At 55.8% G+C, this 17,731-nt stretch overlaps 1 protein-coding gene across 6 annotated transcripts in view; it reads right to left on the bottom strand.

The window, feature by feature from the left end:
• Positions 1-1,101: 1,101 nt before the first annotated feature.
• The window catches only part of GNG7 (G protein subunit gamma 7), an 80,435-nt gene continuing 63,805 nt past the window's right edge, over positions 1,102-17,731 (bottom strand). For all 6 annotated transcript variants that reach the window (XM_075175292.1, XM_075175289.1, XM_075175293.1 and 3 more), the window contains 2 exons: positions 9,357-9,475; positions 1,102-5,861 (listed from right to left, as the gene is read on the bottom strand). In XM_075175292.1, the coding sequence (XP_075031393.1) occupies positions 5,736-5,861; positions 9,357-9,437 (207 nt within the window). In that variant the 5' untranslated portion in view covers positions 9,438-9,475 and the 3' untranslated portion in view covers positions 1,102-5,735. The remainder of the gene's footprint in view (positions 5,862-9,356; positions 9,476-17,731) is intronic.

Genomic DNA, 17,731 nt, shown 5'->3' with positions numbered 1-17,731 from the left:
GGCATCCCCCGTGCAGGGTGATGGGGCTCAGCCGAGGACCTTCGGCAGCAGCGTCCGGCAGAGCCAGGCAGGCGGTTCGCAGCCGGGGCTGCCCGCTGCCTGTCCTGCCTGTCCCACTGCCCATCCCGCTGCCCGTGCCGCTGCCCATCCCGCTGCCTGTCCTGCCTGTCCCACTGCCCATCCCGCTGCCTGTCCCGCTGCCCGTCCCGCTGCCGCCCTTCCCAGCTCGGCGTTTCGGGTCAGACACTGAAAAATCCCAGCTATTCCAGGCACGCGGAGAAGCGTGGTCCCAGACTGCCCGTCCGCAGCAGCACATTCCTGCCGGCCGGGCAGGCGGGAGCTGCTCCAAGCCTCTCCCCAAAGCTGCCGGCGTGGAGGCCGCTGCCTTCCAGGAAAGCAGCCCCCGTGGCGCACGGTGCCGCCGGCCAGCTCCGGCACCGGACCCCGGTGCTGCTTTGGGTGGGAGCTGCCGGGAAGCCGAGCGGGGAGCCGGGGCCGCTGCCAGGGCAGGCGGAGGTCCCTTCCTTTTCTCCGAAAAGGGAAGAAACGCTGCTCTCGGTTTCGCTTTGCTGTGGCTCCAAGGGACAGGAGGGCCCCGGTGCTTCCCGGGAAGCAAGCGATGCCGAACGGCCCCGGAGCCGCCGGGGCAGGGCAGGAGCTGCCAGCGATGGGGAGCATCAGGGTGGTGTGAGCAGCCCCCCGAGGGTGGGAGAAGGGGATCCCCGAGGGGTTGCACCAGCCCGGCCGTTTGCTGCAGGCCGCGATCCCCGGGGGGGTCCGGGAGGGAGAGCGAGGGGATCCTGCGCAGCCCCCGGGGCGACGGCCCCATCCCATCGTGCCCGAGCATCCGCAGGCGAGAGGGCGGGGGGAGCCCCCCAAGGAAGGGGCTGACACGGTCTTCGCTGAACCCAGCTCCGCAGAAAGGCTCAGTCATTACCCAGCGCTAACGACTTCCCCTCCGCAGCCCGGCTCTTCCAGGAAGGGCGAGCGGCCGGGGGGGGGCTGCCGTGCCCCCCGCACCGGGACCAGCCCAGCAGCCACCGCGCCGGGGAACCGGGCGTCCCCCCCCCGCAGCAGACGCAGGACAGGCTGGGCAGGAGATCTGGCAAAATGAAAAGTGAGCCTTTTTATTGTGTTATCAATTCACTTCTTAACAACAATTCCACAAAATATTAAACACTGTGCAAGAAATTGGGCTATGGCACACCAGAAATAAAAATCAGAGATCCAAAAATGCAGACGTTATGAGGAGCCTACGTTACAGACACCGATTACTTCCTAAGTACAGTCTTTACAAACCTTGATTTGCGTTTGGCAACAAGATCAGAGTTTGGCAAATAATAATAATAATAATAATAATAATAATAATAATAGACCAGAGAGAAAAAATTAAGAGCGCGAAGTATCAGACGCGTGGCTTCTGTTCAATGAAGTAAATGCGTTATTTTTACTTTGTTAAATAAAGTTGACTTTTTAAGTACTCGGAGGAAGGGGCATCTGCTCGGCTCTGCGCTCGGGAGGCTCCGGCACCGGCACCGAGCCCCCGGACCCCGCCAGCCTCGCAGCTGCGTCGGCGGGTGCCGTGCGGGTGCCCGGGCGTTTCCCGGCTCCGGCTGCACCGCCGGGACGGTCCCGGAGACAGGGAGGGGAGGACAAGGAAAACGGACCAAAAAATTAAATAGAAGCAACGTTTCCTCTCTCCCTTTTCTTTTGCAGTCTCTCTCCTTTCTATTTTTGGCAACGGCTTCACCACATGCTAAAAAGAAACGCCAGACAGATTTGGGCATGTGTTTACGTCCAAAAAAAGGCCTTTGTGGAGCCGGGGCTGCTGGCACGGCTCGCCCCACGCCCCAGCAGCGGCACAAGGGAGGCCCCGGCTCCCCGCTCCCCCCTTCGCGATCCGGAGCACTTAAAAAGTCCTGAAAAGTGTCTTTTTTTTTTTTCCTTTTTTTGTTTTTTTTTTTTTGGCAAATGCACTAACAAAGTACAAGCAACTACTGTAATTTGCACTTATATTTATGCTATACAAAAACATCTACAGTATGATCACTGATTTACTCAGACGAGGAAAAAATTTAAAAAAAAAGAAAAAAAAAAATAAAAGGTCGAGGATTTTTCCACCTAACGAGTCACCCACTGAGAGACACCAGCACCCACCGGCAGGCCGCCCCGCTCCGCTCCCGGCAGGACCCTGCTGCCGCCGGCATCCCCGTGCCGGGAGCCCCCAGCCCTGTCCCCAGGCTCCCAGGGGACCCCAAGCAGAAGCTCCCTGTCCCCTTCTCCTGGCTCCAGCCGCACGCTGAACCTAAACCTCCCGCCTCGCCCCTCGCCAGCCATCCCACCGCCGGCGCGGCGGCACGACTCGGGCAAGACATCGGGGATGAGCGTGGCCCAGGCGGGTGGAAGGACGAGAGGGGAGGCAGACCGACCCCGATTTGCGGGACCGTGGCACGCCCGGTTGGCTTTGCCGGCAAAGCATCCCGCGGCGTTCGCCGGCAGAGCATCCCGCAGCGAGCCACGGCACTGCGGGTCTGAGCCGCCCTGCCGTGATCCCGGGGGATGGAGAGGGCGGGATGCAGGCAGGGCTGGGTAGGGGTGTCGGGGTGGGGGGAGCACTCGGGAGCCCGCTCGGGCAGCACGAGCCCATGACGGGGCGGGGGGACACGGCCCCTGCCCCGAGCGGAGAGGCGGCGCGCGGCTCCCCCGGCAACCCCGGCCGCTCGCTCGCTGCCACGCAGAGCGCAGGTTTTTCTGGCTGACCTGCAGCTCGGGCACTTGCCTGGGTCACCGGCTATAGCACCATGCACTGGTCTCTAACATAGAGGAAGAATCAGCAATCTGGAGTAGAAAAATAAGGCTGGAACTGTACTAGATTAAGGACAGAGGAAATTCCCTCACGGAGAAGAGAAAGCCCTGCTGTGGCAAAACCCAGGCGCACCTCAGGACAGTGCTCGCTTCCCGCTACAGATGCAGCGTTCGAGAGCTTGAAGTTATGTTGGATGAAAGATTTAAAAAAAAAAAAAAAACAAAAAACAAACAACAAAAAGGCATTGCCGGGGCTGCCGCCCTCGGCTGACGGGTGATGCTCGGCGCGGTGCCAGGCTGGGGTGCGAGCAGGGCTGGGGACACACTCGGCCACAGAGGGAAATAAATCCACTTCCCTCTGCTCCACCTCCCCCAAGGCTCACATCGGGATGGGGTGAAATCCCGGGGGTCACCCGCAAACCCGGCACAAACCTGGTGCCAGGACAGGAGGCCACGACGCAGCGGGGGGGAGACGGGAGGTTTAAAACGCTCAGATCAGCAAAGGACCCCGCGAAAGGAGCTGCAAGACGTACACAGGAGGTGCTGTGGTTTGCGTTAGTGTTAAAAATGTGGGGTTTTTTTTCCAACTGCGTTTAAAAAGTCAACTGATCGCGTACTTAAAAAGCGATGGCGAGATACCTGCAACCAAGAAGTGTAAATGGAGCATCTCTGCTAACCACAGCCTCCGCCGGCACTGCCGAGCCGGCTGCGTGGCCGGTCGGCACTTGGAGAGGGGCCGGCTGTGCTCAGCCCGACACCCCACAGCCCACCCCTGCATCGCGGGAGGAAGACCCTCCAAAGCTGCCCTTCATCCTGGAAGATGCCAACCCGCCTTCCCCGGGTACCAGCCACGCAGCCGCAGGCTCTGCTCCGCTCCCTGCCTTCGAGCCGGCCTCCGGCATCGCCCTGCGCAGCTCCCCGTGCCTTGGGAGCCAGCGGCAGCCCCGGGAACCCCATCATCCTCCAAAAAGCGGCCAGCAAAGCCTCCCGGCGACTCCGACCAGTCTAAGCACGCGCAGCATCCAGTATGGGCTGCAGGGTTTCCTCCCTCCAACTGAACCACAACAGAAAGTGTAAGCGCAGTTCAGCGGTTTCCCCGAAAGCCGAACCCCAGGGTCTCCTCCAGCCCCCCTCTCCGGGGGAATGCCGGCGGACGCGGCCGTGGGAAGCGCTCCCTGCCCCAGGAAGGGGTCGGCCGTGTGCGGTTTCCATCCCAGCGGGAGGTCCTGGCATTTCAAACTAAATCCAAAGCACTGGGGGAATGGGAAAATTCCCAGGATTTCACATCAGGTGTGGGGTTGTTTTTTTTTTTTTTCCTTCTCTTCCCAAAACCAAAACTCGGCACCGTTATGGATTCAGACACCAGCATGGGGTGCCTGTGTTCAGGATAACCGGGAACGGGTACCTGCGTGCTGGTTAGGAAACCGAACCGTGCCTCTGCCTACCGCGGGGAGCATTCGCCGTCCCCCGAGGAGCCACCAAGCCCCGGGCTCTGCCCTGCGGACGCCGATCGGGCTCTGTCACTTAAACCCAACGCACCGGACCCGTCCTCTCCCCGACAGAGCTGGAAGCTGGTGAGCGATGCCGCGGCTCGGACGGCTGCAGGGCACCCAGCACACCCGGGGCGGCAGCTCCAGCGACGCGGGGAGACGCGGTGGGACGTCCCTGAGCTCTGATCTTTCTCCCGAGCATCCACTTGCTCCGGCACGGAGCCGCCATCGCTCCGCGGCGGGCAGCGGGAGGAAGGCTCGCCTGCTCGTCCCCTCTTCCTCGCGGGCTGCTCTGCGCTGGGTTATCCCCGGCTCTGCAGCGCGTGCGTTTAACGTCGGTGAACAAAGCGCTCCCCGTTTAAATCGCTGTTCAAGATTTCCAAGGAACGGGGACCGAACTATTTCTTCTACAGCCTTACCCTCATCTCCCCGAATTAACTGGGGTTAGTGGAACGAATTCCACTTGCCACTCTCGGTGAGAAAAAGGGAGATGGGAAATGCTAGTAAATCTGCCAATTTTAGTGTTTTGGACTAAGACTCTCCAAAAGGCCAATTTAAAAAGATTTCTCACATGATACTGCACAACAGAAAGCCCCTTCCCTCCCCCCGCCCCCAGTACAGTCCCGTTTGGGAAAAACAGTGGTAACAGCACAGAGAAACCCCAGAAGCGATCAGAGGGGCTCGAGCTCGGCCTCTCCCATGCCTCGGGCTTCCTAACGCCGCTCACGGAAACTCTCTTGGCCGATGGATCTGATGCCAGAGAGCGTTTCCCCGCGGTGCCAACCCCTCGTCCGAGCGGAGCCGTGCGGCGCAGGGAGGGAGCCCCCCGGCCTCCATCCTCCTCCCCCCAGCCTCGGTTTATCCATTTGCAACAGCAATTTTTCCAGCTGTGTTTTGGTTGGTTGGTTTTTTTTTTTTTTCTTCTTTTTTGTACTAGTTTTCTACAAAATAGCTCCCCACCTGGACTCTTCTCCCTTGTTCCCTCTCAAGAAACAGAGCAAGTTCTTGCAATGATGCGCTAATTGGAAACTAATTGGATCAGACCCCCTCAGAGCTTTGTTCAAAGCGTCTACCGGCGAGGTCCCGATACTCAGGTCTTGCCTCTCATTGGCAAATGCAATAAAAACCCCCACCGCCTCCACCGCCCCGGTACCAATTTCGAATGTTGCTGTTAAAAATACTCCCCCCACCCCTCAACCCTGGTTTTTTTTATTCTATTTTTAAATTTTGATCCCTCTCAGTGCGGCATCTGCCCAGGAGCAGACACCCTTCCCTAAACCATTTGCAATTTTTTTTTTTTTTTTTTTTTGAGATTTAAGTTCTATTTGAATCCAACATTTAGTGTTTACCCCTCGGCGCAGTTGTAAGTTTGTAGCTTGGTTTCAGTTGATGGAGAACGGTGCCCTGCCTGAGAGATCGCACGCGCCGGAGCGAGGAAAGCTATAGGATGATACAAGGCTTTTTGTCCTTAAAAGGATTCTCCGAAGCGGGCACTCCAACCAGCAGTGGGTCGTTCCTGGCATGTTGCTCGCAGTAATTCATTAGCTCAGAAGATGCTTTTGAGACCTAAATGTTGCAAGAAAGCAGAAGGTTAGTGAGAATACTCAGGTGAAGGTGCAGAGCTCAGCCCACGCAGCACCACCGACCGCTTCCCAGGCTCCGCGGGGAGGGAGAGAACCGACGTTCAGCTTTTCGTAACAGAAACTTTTCATGGAGAGAGTGAAAAATGAAAAGGGGTAATAATGGACATGGGAAAAAAGTTTGTAAGGTCTGACATAAATAAAGCGATGAGTATGGGAAAAATACTCCCAGCCGAGAGCAAGAGATTTAAAAGGAGATATTATTGTCCTCAGTTTTAAGGGCTTTGGGATAAAAAAGAAAGGGAATAAAGCCTGCTTGAGAGTGGCCATCCTCTGATGTTAAAAATGGAGGTTTTGAAACCGTTAGAAACTATTACTTAAGGCTCTGCTTATTTTAGTTCAAAGATCTTCTGGGAACTGAGAGCCCAGAGCAGCCCAGCAGAGAGGGGACCAACGTGGCTGCTCCGCCTGGCAGCGAGGAGGGCGCGAGGCACGGAGAGAGTCCAGGCAGGGAGGTGCCAGCAGCTTTGGAGACCAACAGCAGCCCCTTTTTATTTTAATTAACTTAATAGCTGGTTGAACATAAGGCAAACACAAAACAGACGCAACCACGCCGCATCTGGAAGGCCCAGATGTGACCTGTGGTAGCTGCAGAGCCTTACGGCAGCAGTTCCCTTCCTGGGAACTTCGCGGCTGCTCGGCACCGGGGCGACTCGGCCCTCTCAGCCGAGCTGAGCCGTGATTTAGGGGGACAAAAAGCACCTAAACGCCACCTCCCCGCTCCCCCGGCTCCGGTTCTGCTGCTCTTGGCGCAGCACTACCGGGGGTCACGGCGCTCTGCAGCCTCGCAGAGGACGCTGCAGCACACGGCTGCCTGCAGAGAGATGCAACCTGCCCAGCAGGAATGTGCAGTCGCCTGCCGGCATTATTAAACCTTTCAGCAGCGACCGAGAGCGCACAGCGAGGAGGAGAAACGGCGCCTGCGACAAAACCCCAGTTCTCTGCAGCTTTGGGCAAACCGCTTCATCTGTGCTTCCACACCACAGGGTGGGCTTCCTCCTCCTTTTTTTGGTGTCTCCGGGAAAAGCAGGTCCAGAGACTGCATCAGGCAACGCGCTTTTGTGGCAGTCTCTCGGTATTATTGCAATATTAAGTATTAAAGTCCTAACCAGTAATGAACACTTCTAACGAGCACCAACCGCTGCTGGCCTGCCCTTATCACATACATTGGGATCCAACAGCAAAACTGCTCTGTAGAGACAAGGTCAAGGCTCTGCCTTAAACCTATTACTGACATAAGACAGTAATTACTCCTAATCTCAGAGCAAAGCAAGGGGAAAGAGATTAGCTTGCCGGGAGCGCGGCTGAACCTGTTATGAGAGCAAGTGGCCTGGAAACCTCCGCGCTCCTCTTAAAGCTTCAGCTGTGTAAATGAAGGGAAGGATGAGCAGTCGCTAGAGAAAGCCTGGCCCTTCTCTAGCAGATGTTCGGGCTGGGGAGGAGACAAATCGCAGCGCGGTGGCAGGGCTCTGCTTCGACTGCAGCGCCGGGTGCTCCGTCAGACCTCGCAGGGAGGAATCGGAGGGCATTCCTCCTGCTGCCGCTCTCGCTGCTGGCACAGCTTCGCCAACAGCTCGCAGGGCAGCCCGTTCCCCTTGTCTCAGAAGGGTATTAGCTCATTTAACTGCAGGCAAACGCGCGTCTCGCCCACCTCAGCTGCGAGGTAGGGAGAGCAGGAGCTGGAGGAGCAAGCGCTCGTTTGACGCTGTACTTAGGAGCTGGCTGGCTTGGCACGCTCGCCGAGAGCTGGGTTTGCGGATCACGGCTTTATTGAAAGCTCGCCCAGACAGCACGTCTTCTCCACTCAGCCTAAATAGCAGCATGTTGTGGTCCCACCGCTGTTGTTCTTTCCTAGCAAAGCATTTAAGATAGTCACAGCTACAAAGGTCGGTAAGTATACACACGCCCTCCTTCCTCCTCGGCGTGCACCGTTTGGGATCCTGGAGCTGAGAGACCGTCATTCTTAGGAGAGTCAGCAACGGCTGCGCTGGGGGAAGACCTGTAATTTATTTTGCCTTCCCTAAAATGGCCTCGCTGATGGGTGCATCACTGGAGTCTGGAAAGTGGTGGCCCTAAAAACAGCTACAAAACCTCATGGCTTTAAAAAAAAAAGATATTCAAAGCAGCAGCAGCTCCTGCACATCAAAACCGGAGATGACGGAGGAGCTGCTGCAGAAATAGCAGGGACTGAAAGTCGAAGAAAACATTCTTTGACCAGAAAACTAAATTAAAAACTTTCAGGTGGATTTAACACCTATGCGTTTAACAGTATTTCAGTTTCACTCTGCCTTTCATCACCTTGCACGGGGCTTTCCTTTGCGTGACTTACTGCCAAGTGACTTGCCATGAACAGATCTCGTCTCTCCCCTCCTTCCTCCCCTCCCGGGGAGTTTCTCGGGGGGACGGGCGGCGGAGCAGCCCGACCACAGCCTGCCCGACCCACCCTGCCGACCAGGGCAGGCAAAGCCCAGACGCAGGCAGCAGGGCTGCAGAGCCGGGTGACGACTGCGGTTCCTCTGTGGCTTAAGAGGCGTAAATTCAGAGAGTGCCCCGGGCTGTCTTGCTCACAGAGCTGGGACTTGCTGCCCACACGCTAATATTTGTCTCCAGCAAAGGCTGCTCTCCAGAGCTCACGTGGCCAAACGAGCCCGGGTACTGCAATCACTGAGCCGGTTCCTGGAATAGAGCGAAAGCTCCTGGAGGACCCAGTCTCCGACTCTCAGGGGACGCTGTGGCTATGAGCGCGTTACCTGCTCCAACCCTCCACTGCCAAAGGCAGCTTTATTTCTGGGGCTCCTTTGCTCCCCCAGCAGATTGCTGGCGAGCCAGCACACAGCTGAGAATAGACTCCGGTTTGCTATCCTGGACAACTGCAGCACAAAATTAACCTTCCCTAATCCTACCATAAACGTGCCTCAAACCAGAATGAAGGCGTGCCACCATCTTTTTTCATTTGCAAGAATGCAGCAGCTGAGAAATCACTGTGCAGGCGGCGACTTTCTGAGAGAAACTGCATATGGACAGTGAAGCCATCCTGCAAAAAAACGGGGCAACAAGACCGGAACGCATGTAAGCGTGCTCTGCGGAGCTTTGCTGGGTCCGGCCCCTGCAGCTTCAGTGCCTTCACAGTTTGCATGTGCCCAGCTGAGCTCCAGGAACTTAATTCCAGTGGTTGGTGTGCCCTTGGACCGTGCAGTCACCTGGGAGAAGCTGCCCAGGCTGCGACCTTACCTCCCGGTACGAGCTGTGCCCGTAGGAAGGGATCTCACCTAGAAATGCTGCAATACCTGAGCCGGAGACATCGCAGCAGCATGCACGTGCTCGGGCAAAACCCAAAGCACTTGCCCAGGGACCATTCCCGCTCCGTCCCGGCCCACCCCAGACGCGGCACGTGTCGCGCTGCTCCAGCTTCTGTGCTCACCTTGATCCTCTCGATGCCGGCTTCGATGCGGAGCTGCTCCACCAGCTTCCGGGCCTGCGCTATGTTGTTAGTTGTTGACATTGTCTGCCATCGGCTCCAGGCCCCAGCACGCGAGAATACTGCAAAACAAGGAGGGGGGTGAGGGGGGTTGGCATCGTGCACGAAGCCACCACGCCACCGTGCACCATCTCGGGAAGGGGTGTGCACCGACAGCCACGTGCAAAGGGTTTCCATGAGCTCTAAAATGATGACACCAACTTAACGTTTCCTGATTTTGCTTCAAGTTCTCCTTTCCTTTAAACAGCACTCTCGGTGCACTCTCTTCAGGCTCTTTTTTGATATAAAAAAACTTGCCGACGAGAGGGAAAAAATGAAACTTTTTCTGCAGAAAGTCCTCCCAGATGCATTGAACTGACCGGCTGGAAAAGCGAATAGAAATTTTCCACCCATGTAACCTGCCACGCACCGCTCGCCGCGAGCCAGGCCGGGGGAAGGTGGACGGGGACGCTGCTCGACTGTGACCACACACAGCTCCTGGATGTTCACCTCACTTTTTATCTACTCGTTGCACCACTGCCTTCGTCCTGCCCCGACTCCTGCGTCAGGATTTCCTCTGCACCATGAGGCTCCGAGCAGCAGTTAGAAATGCTCGATACTGTACAAACTCAGACCTATGTTATTTATCCATCATTTTGCAAATCGATGTCCCTGAAAAAAGTAGAATAAGAAAGTAAGAGCGACAGACGGTCCCAGGCTGGGTGGTAGGTGGCAAATCAGGGCTCAGGCAAGGGGCAGAGGTTTCTCGGATGCCAAAGCACTGGATGGAAGCAGGGGACAGGCAGCGAGGCGTGGGCACAGACGCGGGGGGATACAAAAGCACGAGAGGCACCGATAGCTCATGTCTGAAATGAACGTTCCACAAAAATGGTGCAAAATAAGGGCCCAGCTGACCACGGAAACGAGGAGAGCACTGCAGGCTGAGCTGGAGCCAGAGTGGAGCCGGACCGGAGCTTTGCTGAAGCACAACTCCTTTCTGTGCACCAAGCGCCTTGTCTCTGAGGGTCTCGCGGACCCCGTCCAGCTGCCAAGCTCTGCACCCATCCCCGGCTGTGCTGATCGTGGGGCTTTAACGTACCTGTCACCGGGTGCAACCTGCACGTGGGACCGTGTCCCTGCGACTGCCACGCTGCAGCCGAGCACCCCGGCAGGGAGAATGCAGGCGGTTAAACAACCTCCCTCCAAATTTAAAAGCAGCAACTGAAGAAGTTTGTCTGCGAGACCAACATCATCCATTGCTGTCACTCAGGCCAGAGCCGCGGGGCGGCAGCCAGGGCTGCAGCACGCCGGAGGGCAGCTCTGGCCACGCTCTCTGAGCCGGACTCCCTTGGCCAGACACCGTTCTCGAGTCGTTTCTTTATGATCATCTCCATGGGGCTGCTGCAGAGGTGTCAGGAAAAGTCTCTTCCGTGCCCTGCCCTGCAGTGACTCAGCCCCTGACCATTCAGTAACGGCGGGGAATAGGGGGAGAGGGCTGCAGCGAGTACCACCTCCCACCTCCCGACAAACCATTAGATGATGCTGGGAGGAGGAAAGAGCCAAAGCAAACACGAGGTCAGATACCAGCGGCGCTCCCAGCGTCCCAGCCAGCCGCCCACTGCAGCCCTTCTGTGCTAGCTTTAATTAGAGACTCCTTCAGCCTTCTCCCCAGGACCGGCAGCTTCAAAGCAGATGCTGAACTGCTGCCTTTACCGGGGGGAAGAGAGGGGGAAGTGTCTGCCCCATCTAAAATCCTAGCAGTCTCGAGCCGTCTCGCCTATGTTTAGACATTAAGGGAGTTTATTCCAGACCACAACGGCACTCTCAGGGATTATTTTTCTTGGCAGCAGCACGCAACGTGTGCTGAACTTCTCAATCCCCGAACGGCACTCAGCTTCGTTTGAATGCTGTGGGAGAAAACAAACGGTGCTTCAGCCAGCGTTACCAACTCCGTCATGAGACGATTCCCTGAATTAGCAGGGTTATTCGGAATTCTCCGCCTCTCGAGTCCTGGAAGACGTTAGTCAGGACAACATGGGAAGCCACGCTGTTGAAATAAAGTCTGGTACTGTGGAGACTGGGAGAAGGAAGCAGGCTGGTGCCCAGGGAAGGATCCTCCTCTCCTGCCCCGATTTCCTAAGCCACAATGCTGCAAGAGAGAGACTCGGCCGGTTTGCAGCAGAGCAGGATGTCCTCGTGCTAGCAACGCTGGTGTCACGCCTGAGCTCAGACTCGGGCCTCGGTGAGACAGCACCGTGTCTTTAACCAAAGGGACCGGAGTCCTACGAGCTTGACCAGCACCCAAAGTCCCACACCAGGATGCCAAACAATGAGCTACCGTGGGTGCTTGTCCCAGCCTTCCTGACGCTGCACAGGGTACGCTCCGCTCTGGTCTCTTTTCCATGAAAAAGCAGCACCTCCGGGTGGGAACACTTTATCTTGGGAGACAGCTTGCTCCTTCAGCATTAAGCGCTATATAGACCCCAGCCCGCCGAGTTCTCTGGGATTTCGGAACAGCAGCTTGGTTTCAACCCTGCTACTAGTGCTACTGTCAATTTTTATGTCATTAATCCCTGGAAAAAGCAGGAAAGTTTTGCATTCTGCATTCATCTGCATTTCCAAAGAAAGCCCTGCTAACAGCACATGCAATGGTGAGAGCAGTTATCTTGAAGCACTCCAAAATAGTGCAGGCAGCATTAGGATCAGGGAAGAGCTCTAAGTCAAGCTCCTTCTAAATCTGTACTGTGAACTTGAAAGACCTCCCCACTGCAAATAGTTCATTCCTCATTGACAAAACAATCCTTCACCTGGATAAAGAGTTAGCAGGCAGCTGGAGGAAAAAAAATACAAGCCATCAGATATAATTTATGTTTGCAGCAGCACAAGATCACCTGCTTGTACTTTCCCAGCTTCCTGTTTATGGAACAAGGCTGATGAATCAGTCGAGGGCGAGGTACTTAAGGGAACTTCTGCTTCTGCTGCAGCGCTGGGAGACGCGCAGCCCGTGTCCTCGTCCCTGCAGCGTCCCGCGGCTCGTGCTGCACGGGGGACACCAGCCTGGCTGAAGGAAGTACAGCATGGAGAGAGTCCTGCTGCGTGGCAGGAATTATCAAACCACTGTCTTATAAGTCCTTGGCAAGGGGGGGGAAGTTTTACTCCCTACGCTCCCTGTAGCCTGGTTTCAGTCTTCGCAAAGCGAAAGCAACACTTGTAAATCAGAAATGATGCTTTACTTGGGTCGTTACAGCACCAAAGCAGGCCGGCACCTGCCTCCCCCTGCCCCTGTGCTGAGAACCGCTCTCCAGCTCGCCACCACCATCTGCCATCCAGCCAGACCCTGCTTTGCCTACAGCAGCACTGCGCTTTGCCTCTCCCAAGTGTAAAGAGCAGCATCAATCACCACTGAGCACAGGGTTAGCGGTTTTATAGCAACAAGATCTGCAGCAGCAGCTTCTACTTCCTCCTCAGCTGCCGTCACCCAGCGCAGGGCTCCCTCGGGGGAACCGGGAACGGCGCGAGTGGCTCCCTGCACGCCGTGCTGACGGCGCAGTTCCTCTTACAGTGTTTTAAATTTCCAAGTACAAATTTCAGCAGCCGAGCTCTCAGAAAGGTCAAGGAGAGTTTCACTGGATGCAAAATCCTCCTCCAGCTGCAGCCCGCAGCGGCTGCTCATCCCCTTTATCCCTAAGGCTCCTCGGCGGCTCCTGGTCCAGACCTGCCGAGCCGGCTCAGGTCGGCTGTTGGCACAGGTTGGGTCAGAACCGGCACCGCAGCCGTGTGGTCCCAGCTCTGCAGAGCCACAGTGGGACCTGCACCGCTTTCGAGTCTGGCACGGGTCAGGTAACCCGGCCACAACCGCCGGCCACGCTCCAGGACTGCTCTGCCTGGTGGGAGTTTAAAACCAGCTTCTGTTACCATGGTGAATAATTAACTAAGCGCGTCATTAGCAACTGGAGACCATCAATACAAAAGATCCAGTGGGTTGCTGCGTGGCACATGAAGAGCGTCCTCGGGATTTTTTAAAAGCCAAAACAAACTTTAAAGATGTCATTCAGCAGACTTATACGGCTGTGTAAATAACTCGTGAGGTAAAGGTATTTGGAAAAAAGCCATACAGAAGCACGCAGGGTAAAGCATGTGTGATGCAAATCAGGATGACATGCGGGACACAGCTACGTCCTCCCTTTTCCAATCTCTATGTGTTAAAGAAAACAGCGTTTGGAAAAGGATGGGGAGGAGACGTCTGCAGCTGGGCCTGGGGAGGAAGCACAGGACAGTCAGGACACCCAGGTCTCGTGCGCATCCTCCTGCCTCCGCTCTGTCATCTGACCGCGGAGAAATAATCCCTACAGCCAGGCTTCCTTCCTGCAAGGCGGGCGAAGCCTTCGGGGTTTGGTCGTGACCCCCCGCCTCCCGCCTCTGCCCGCAGAGAGCGGCCAGGGCAGACTTCTCCTTTCCCGGAATCTACTCCTGACTCTGCAGAACGACAACGCTGCTCGCGTTTTGCTGAGTCACGGATGGACATCATTCAGCAGGAAATAAATCTTCCCGCATCTTTGCCAGAGCACCTTCTGCCCTCCCGGCTAATCCGTCTTCCACTTCTCCCCGGCAGCATTCCTGGTAAGGGCAGCGCTGCCCGGAGAGGACAACCCGATTTTCGGAAAGGACTCCTATGGCGTTAACGCAACGTTAACTCAGCGTGCATTTTTCACGCTGTCGTGTAAGCAATTCCAGGAGGGCTGAAGTCATCAGACGGTCTTGCAACTCTCTGGGCTGCCGTCCCTGTTCCTCCAGCAGCGGAGCGATCTGGCAGGCGGCTGCAGATCCCCGACTGCCGAGGTATAGACAGGGCTCGGGCTGCAGCAAGATTTCACACCTACGTGGTTGTAGGACGGCATACGAAAAATACTGCGGCGGCAAGTTAAACACCGAATATTAAGAAAAATTAAGAGAACACAAGAACATGGGCAATGATATATTACCCAACAAAAGCAGCAGTGAGGAAGGGTTATGAAACCTTGCAGCAAGTAAACAGGGAGCCAGGAGTGCAGGCGAGGGGCTGAGCAGACTCAAGAATGAAGCAAACGAGTCCCAGGTTATGATTTGGCTGCAGGGCAAACATCCCGTGAGCACTTCTGCCTATTTTAGGAAAAGCACTGGAGGACAGAGTCCCAATAGTTAAGTTAGGATAAATTCTGGAACCATCAGGATTTGCTGTTTTAAACCGGTTTGCATATTATGAACCGAAAGCAGGTCAGGATGCTGTGTCCTGCATCAGCTCTTTGACCCAAGAACAACCACAAATGCCCTCCTCTAGATCAGGTTTCATCATTAAACAAAAGAATTTAAAGGATCACAGTAAGTGTTAGAAAAGCAGATTTCTTGTGTTCACATTCTTCATATACCTTCAGCAAAAAAGGTTTTTCAGTGTTTACAAAGCAGGGTGCTTCAGGCAGCCTTTTCCTATCGGTACTCCAACGTTTCCATTGAGGCAAGCATGAAAAGGGCATTTACACGGGACTGTTTTGCGCCTTCAGTACCAGGTATCTGTTCTGCACAGCCCTCTGACGTCAAAGCAAGACTGACTTGTGCCTATGGAGTAGGCACCTCCGCTTCTTTTTCATAAGCTAATTTCATAAGCCAAGGTTTTCTTTTTCATAAGCTAATTCTTCATGTACCAGCTAGATTGCAAAGGTGATGATTTGGGCTACTTTAGTGGGAAAAAAACAACCCAAACCACTGCAGCTCTTGAGTCAGAAGCGTGCAGCAACAGCGGTGACAGCAGCCCTGGCTCTTGACGAGCCGTGAGTCAGCACAAGCTCCGTGTCAAAGCAGACGCCTCCTCCATTGAGCATCTTGGTCTGGCTCCGAGCAGGGCTTTGCCCGCTCAGCCCTTTCATCCGTTTCCCAACCCTGCTCCGGCGGCGTTTCCCGGCTCCGCTCGGAGGCGAGGGATCACGGAGCAAGGTCGCTGCGGGACGGGGCTCGGCGCCCCGCACCTTGCTCCGTCCCACGAGGTGCACGGAGGGACCCTTCGTCCCGCCCTGCCCTCGGCGCCGCACCGAAACGTTACAACAGGATCCAGGTCACGAGGATGAAACTGCCACCCTCGGCATCGCGGCGTGCCGAGAAACCGGGCTTGCCTTAGCACGCCTCTGATCTGCACCCTGCGAGATGCACGGCGCTGTGCTGCAAGACTGACACCCAAAACTGTTAATCATTAACTCGGCACAAAATCCTTTCTCTTTTATGCAACCGGTGCCACCTGCACGCTCCCACCCGCAGCCTCTCCAGCCGAACGGCAGGAAGCATTACGCTAGGAAAGAAATATGCACTGATCCCTCTAGTTTCTGAATTCTTCCCATACTTCTCATAGCTGGAAGCAGCCACTCCTAGCAGGCTAAATAAACAAGCGAACATCTGAGTAACTGCCAGAGTTATGCTTCTTTTGTCCTCCCCCCCCCCGATAAAAAAAAAAACCTATGAGATTGGTGCTTATGGATGTCCCTGGGCTCCAGCTGCCCGATGGAGGGCACCGGGAGAGCACTCCTCCAGCAGCCTGCGCGGCTCGCGCCCCGGCTGGTCGGAGCATCATCTTCCAGCCATCGTGGGGCCAGTGGGACGAGGACCAGGGTACACTGTGCTGATGAAGGGATGTGGGGAGATGGTTGGGGCAGGAGGACGTGCTCCTGGATCTCAGCCTTAATCAAAACTGTGCTTTCAAAGAGCAGCCCAACCTCCAGCAGTGCTTCACTGCAGCACAGTGCATTCGCTGGAGGGTGAAACGTCCCGCACCACTGAGGTAGCACCAACTCTGGAGCCAGAGAGGTGCATAAAACCATCTCCCACACCGCCACGGGCAACGCTGGATCCGCAACCCTGCCTGGCAGCCCGAGGGCAGCCGACCCTGGCTGGAGAGGCGAGCACCCCCCAGCACGCAGCCCGCCCGGAGACCGAGCGGCCAAGAGCCCACGTTATCGAGCAGCTCCCTCCCAGGCGAAAGCCTGCAGCCCCTCCGCCTCCCCTGGGCTGGGGCCAGGCGGCCGCCGGCAGCCCCGGCACGGGAGCGGAGCAACACACACCTCGCCGGAGCGATCCCGCGCCGGGCTGCTGCCAGGAAAGGGGGGGACGAAGGGGGAGCCTGAGACTGGTAACCCAGTGTAAACCCGCTCGGTGGTTACTGCTTTTAAAGATGACCTCATGCTTTTTTGGAACAGAAAAAGGCTGTTAGGGCAATGGCATTTACTCCTTGTCTGGGCAGAACAAAGCAGGCTCCATTTTTCTTTTACACTTCCTGCATCAGTAGCTTAACAGCTGAATGAGCTATTGAATTTTTTTCCTGAGTGCAGCAATTTTTCCTTTTTTTTTTTTTTCCCTCCTTTAAGACCTCCAGATTTCTATGGCGTGGGACAATACTCGGGGAGAGCGCAGCGAGGAGCTCGGCCGAGGAGCCATCCCAGGATGGAGAAACGCTCCTTAAAGAGGCAGCGGTGGGAAGCACTGGGCTTCACTCTGCCTCTTGCTCAGGACGAGGGTTTATCCACGTTTCAGTGTTGAAATGATCCAGCTTATTTTCCACACCTTATTCTCCATCACCTGCAGCCTGACCGGCATGATGAGTACGGGAGAGGGGCAGGGACGCCGAAGCCTTTCACTTTAGCAGTAAACAAGTTACTGAAGTGCCCATAAGCTCCTTCAGATTTGCAAAACGTCCCCTCACGCTGTCCCTCCCCAGATAAATTACAGCCTCCTTACAACAGGTTGTAACTAGGCCACGTATTTTAAGTTACTTAACGTCCCTCCTGCAGCCACGGCAGTGACAGACCCTTTGGAGCTGCTGTCACCAGGGCCGAACCTTGCACTCCAACCCACTTTTAATTCACTAGAAGCTTAAAATCACATCATTACTAGACCACGAAAAGTCTTATCCTCAATTTCAGGTCCATACTGAGAGCAATTTGGTTTTGGGGGTTTATTTTTCCCCCAATCTCTAGGTATGTTCGTTTCCAGACGGAAACAACCCAAGCCAACATCTCTGAGCTTTGGGACTTTCTGACACACAGAAGTAAATTCGCTTTTTGCACAACCTGGGCGGGAAGGCAACACGTTCGCTTTTCTATTTGTGTTGCGGCACAGAAACCCCTGAGCTCTGAGCGGAGTCTCCGGGGTTGGCCCAAGGGAAGGGAGCACTCCTACGGCAAGGTACGTCTCCAGCAAAAACGGGGCTTGCAGCACGAAGCCACGCAGGGCAGCGCGGCGGTGGGCTCAGCAGCCACCCAGCCGAGGTGCGCGGTGACATGGAGTAAGGTCCTGGTGCCCTAACGAGCTTCTGCCCAAAT

This window comes from Calonectris borealis, chromosome 28 (genome assembly GCF_964195595.1).
Source record: "Calonectris borealis chromosome 28, bCalBor7.hap1.2, whole genome shotgun sequence".
Taxonomy (NCBI): domain Eukaryota; kingdom Metazoa; phylum Chordata; class Aves; order Procellariiformes; family Procellariidae; genus Calonectris; species Calonectris borealis.
Note: the sequence above shows the minus strand (reverse complement) of the source record. Positions and strands in the feature narration are given on the sequence as shown.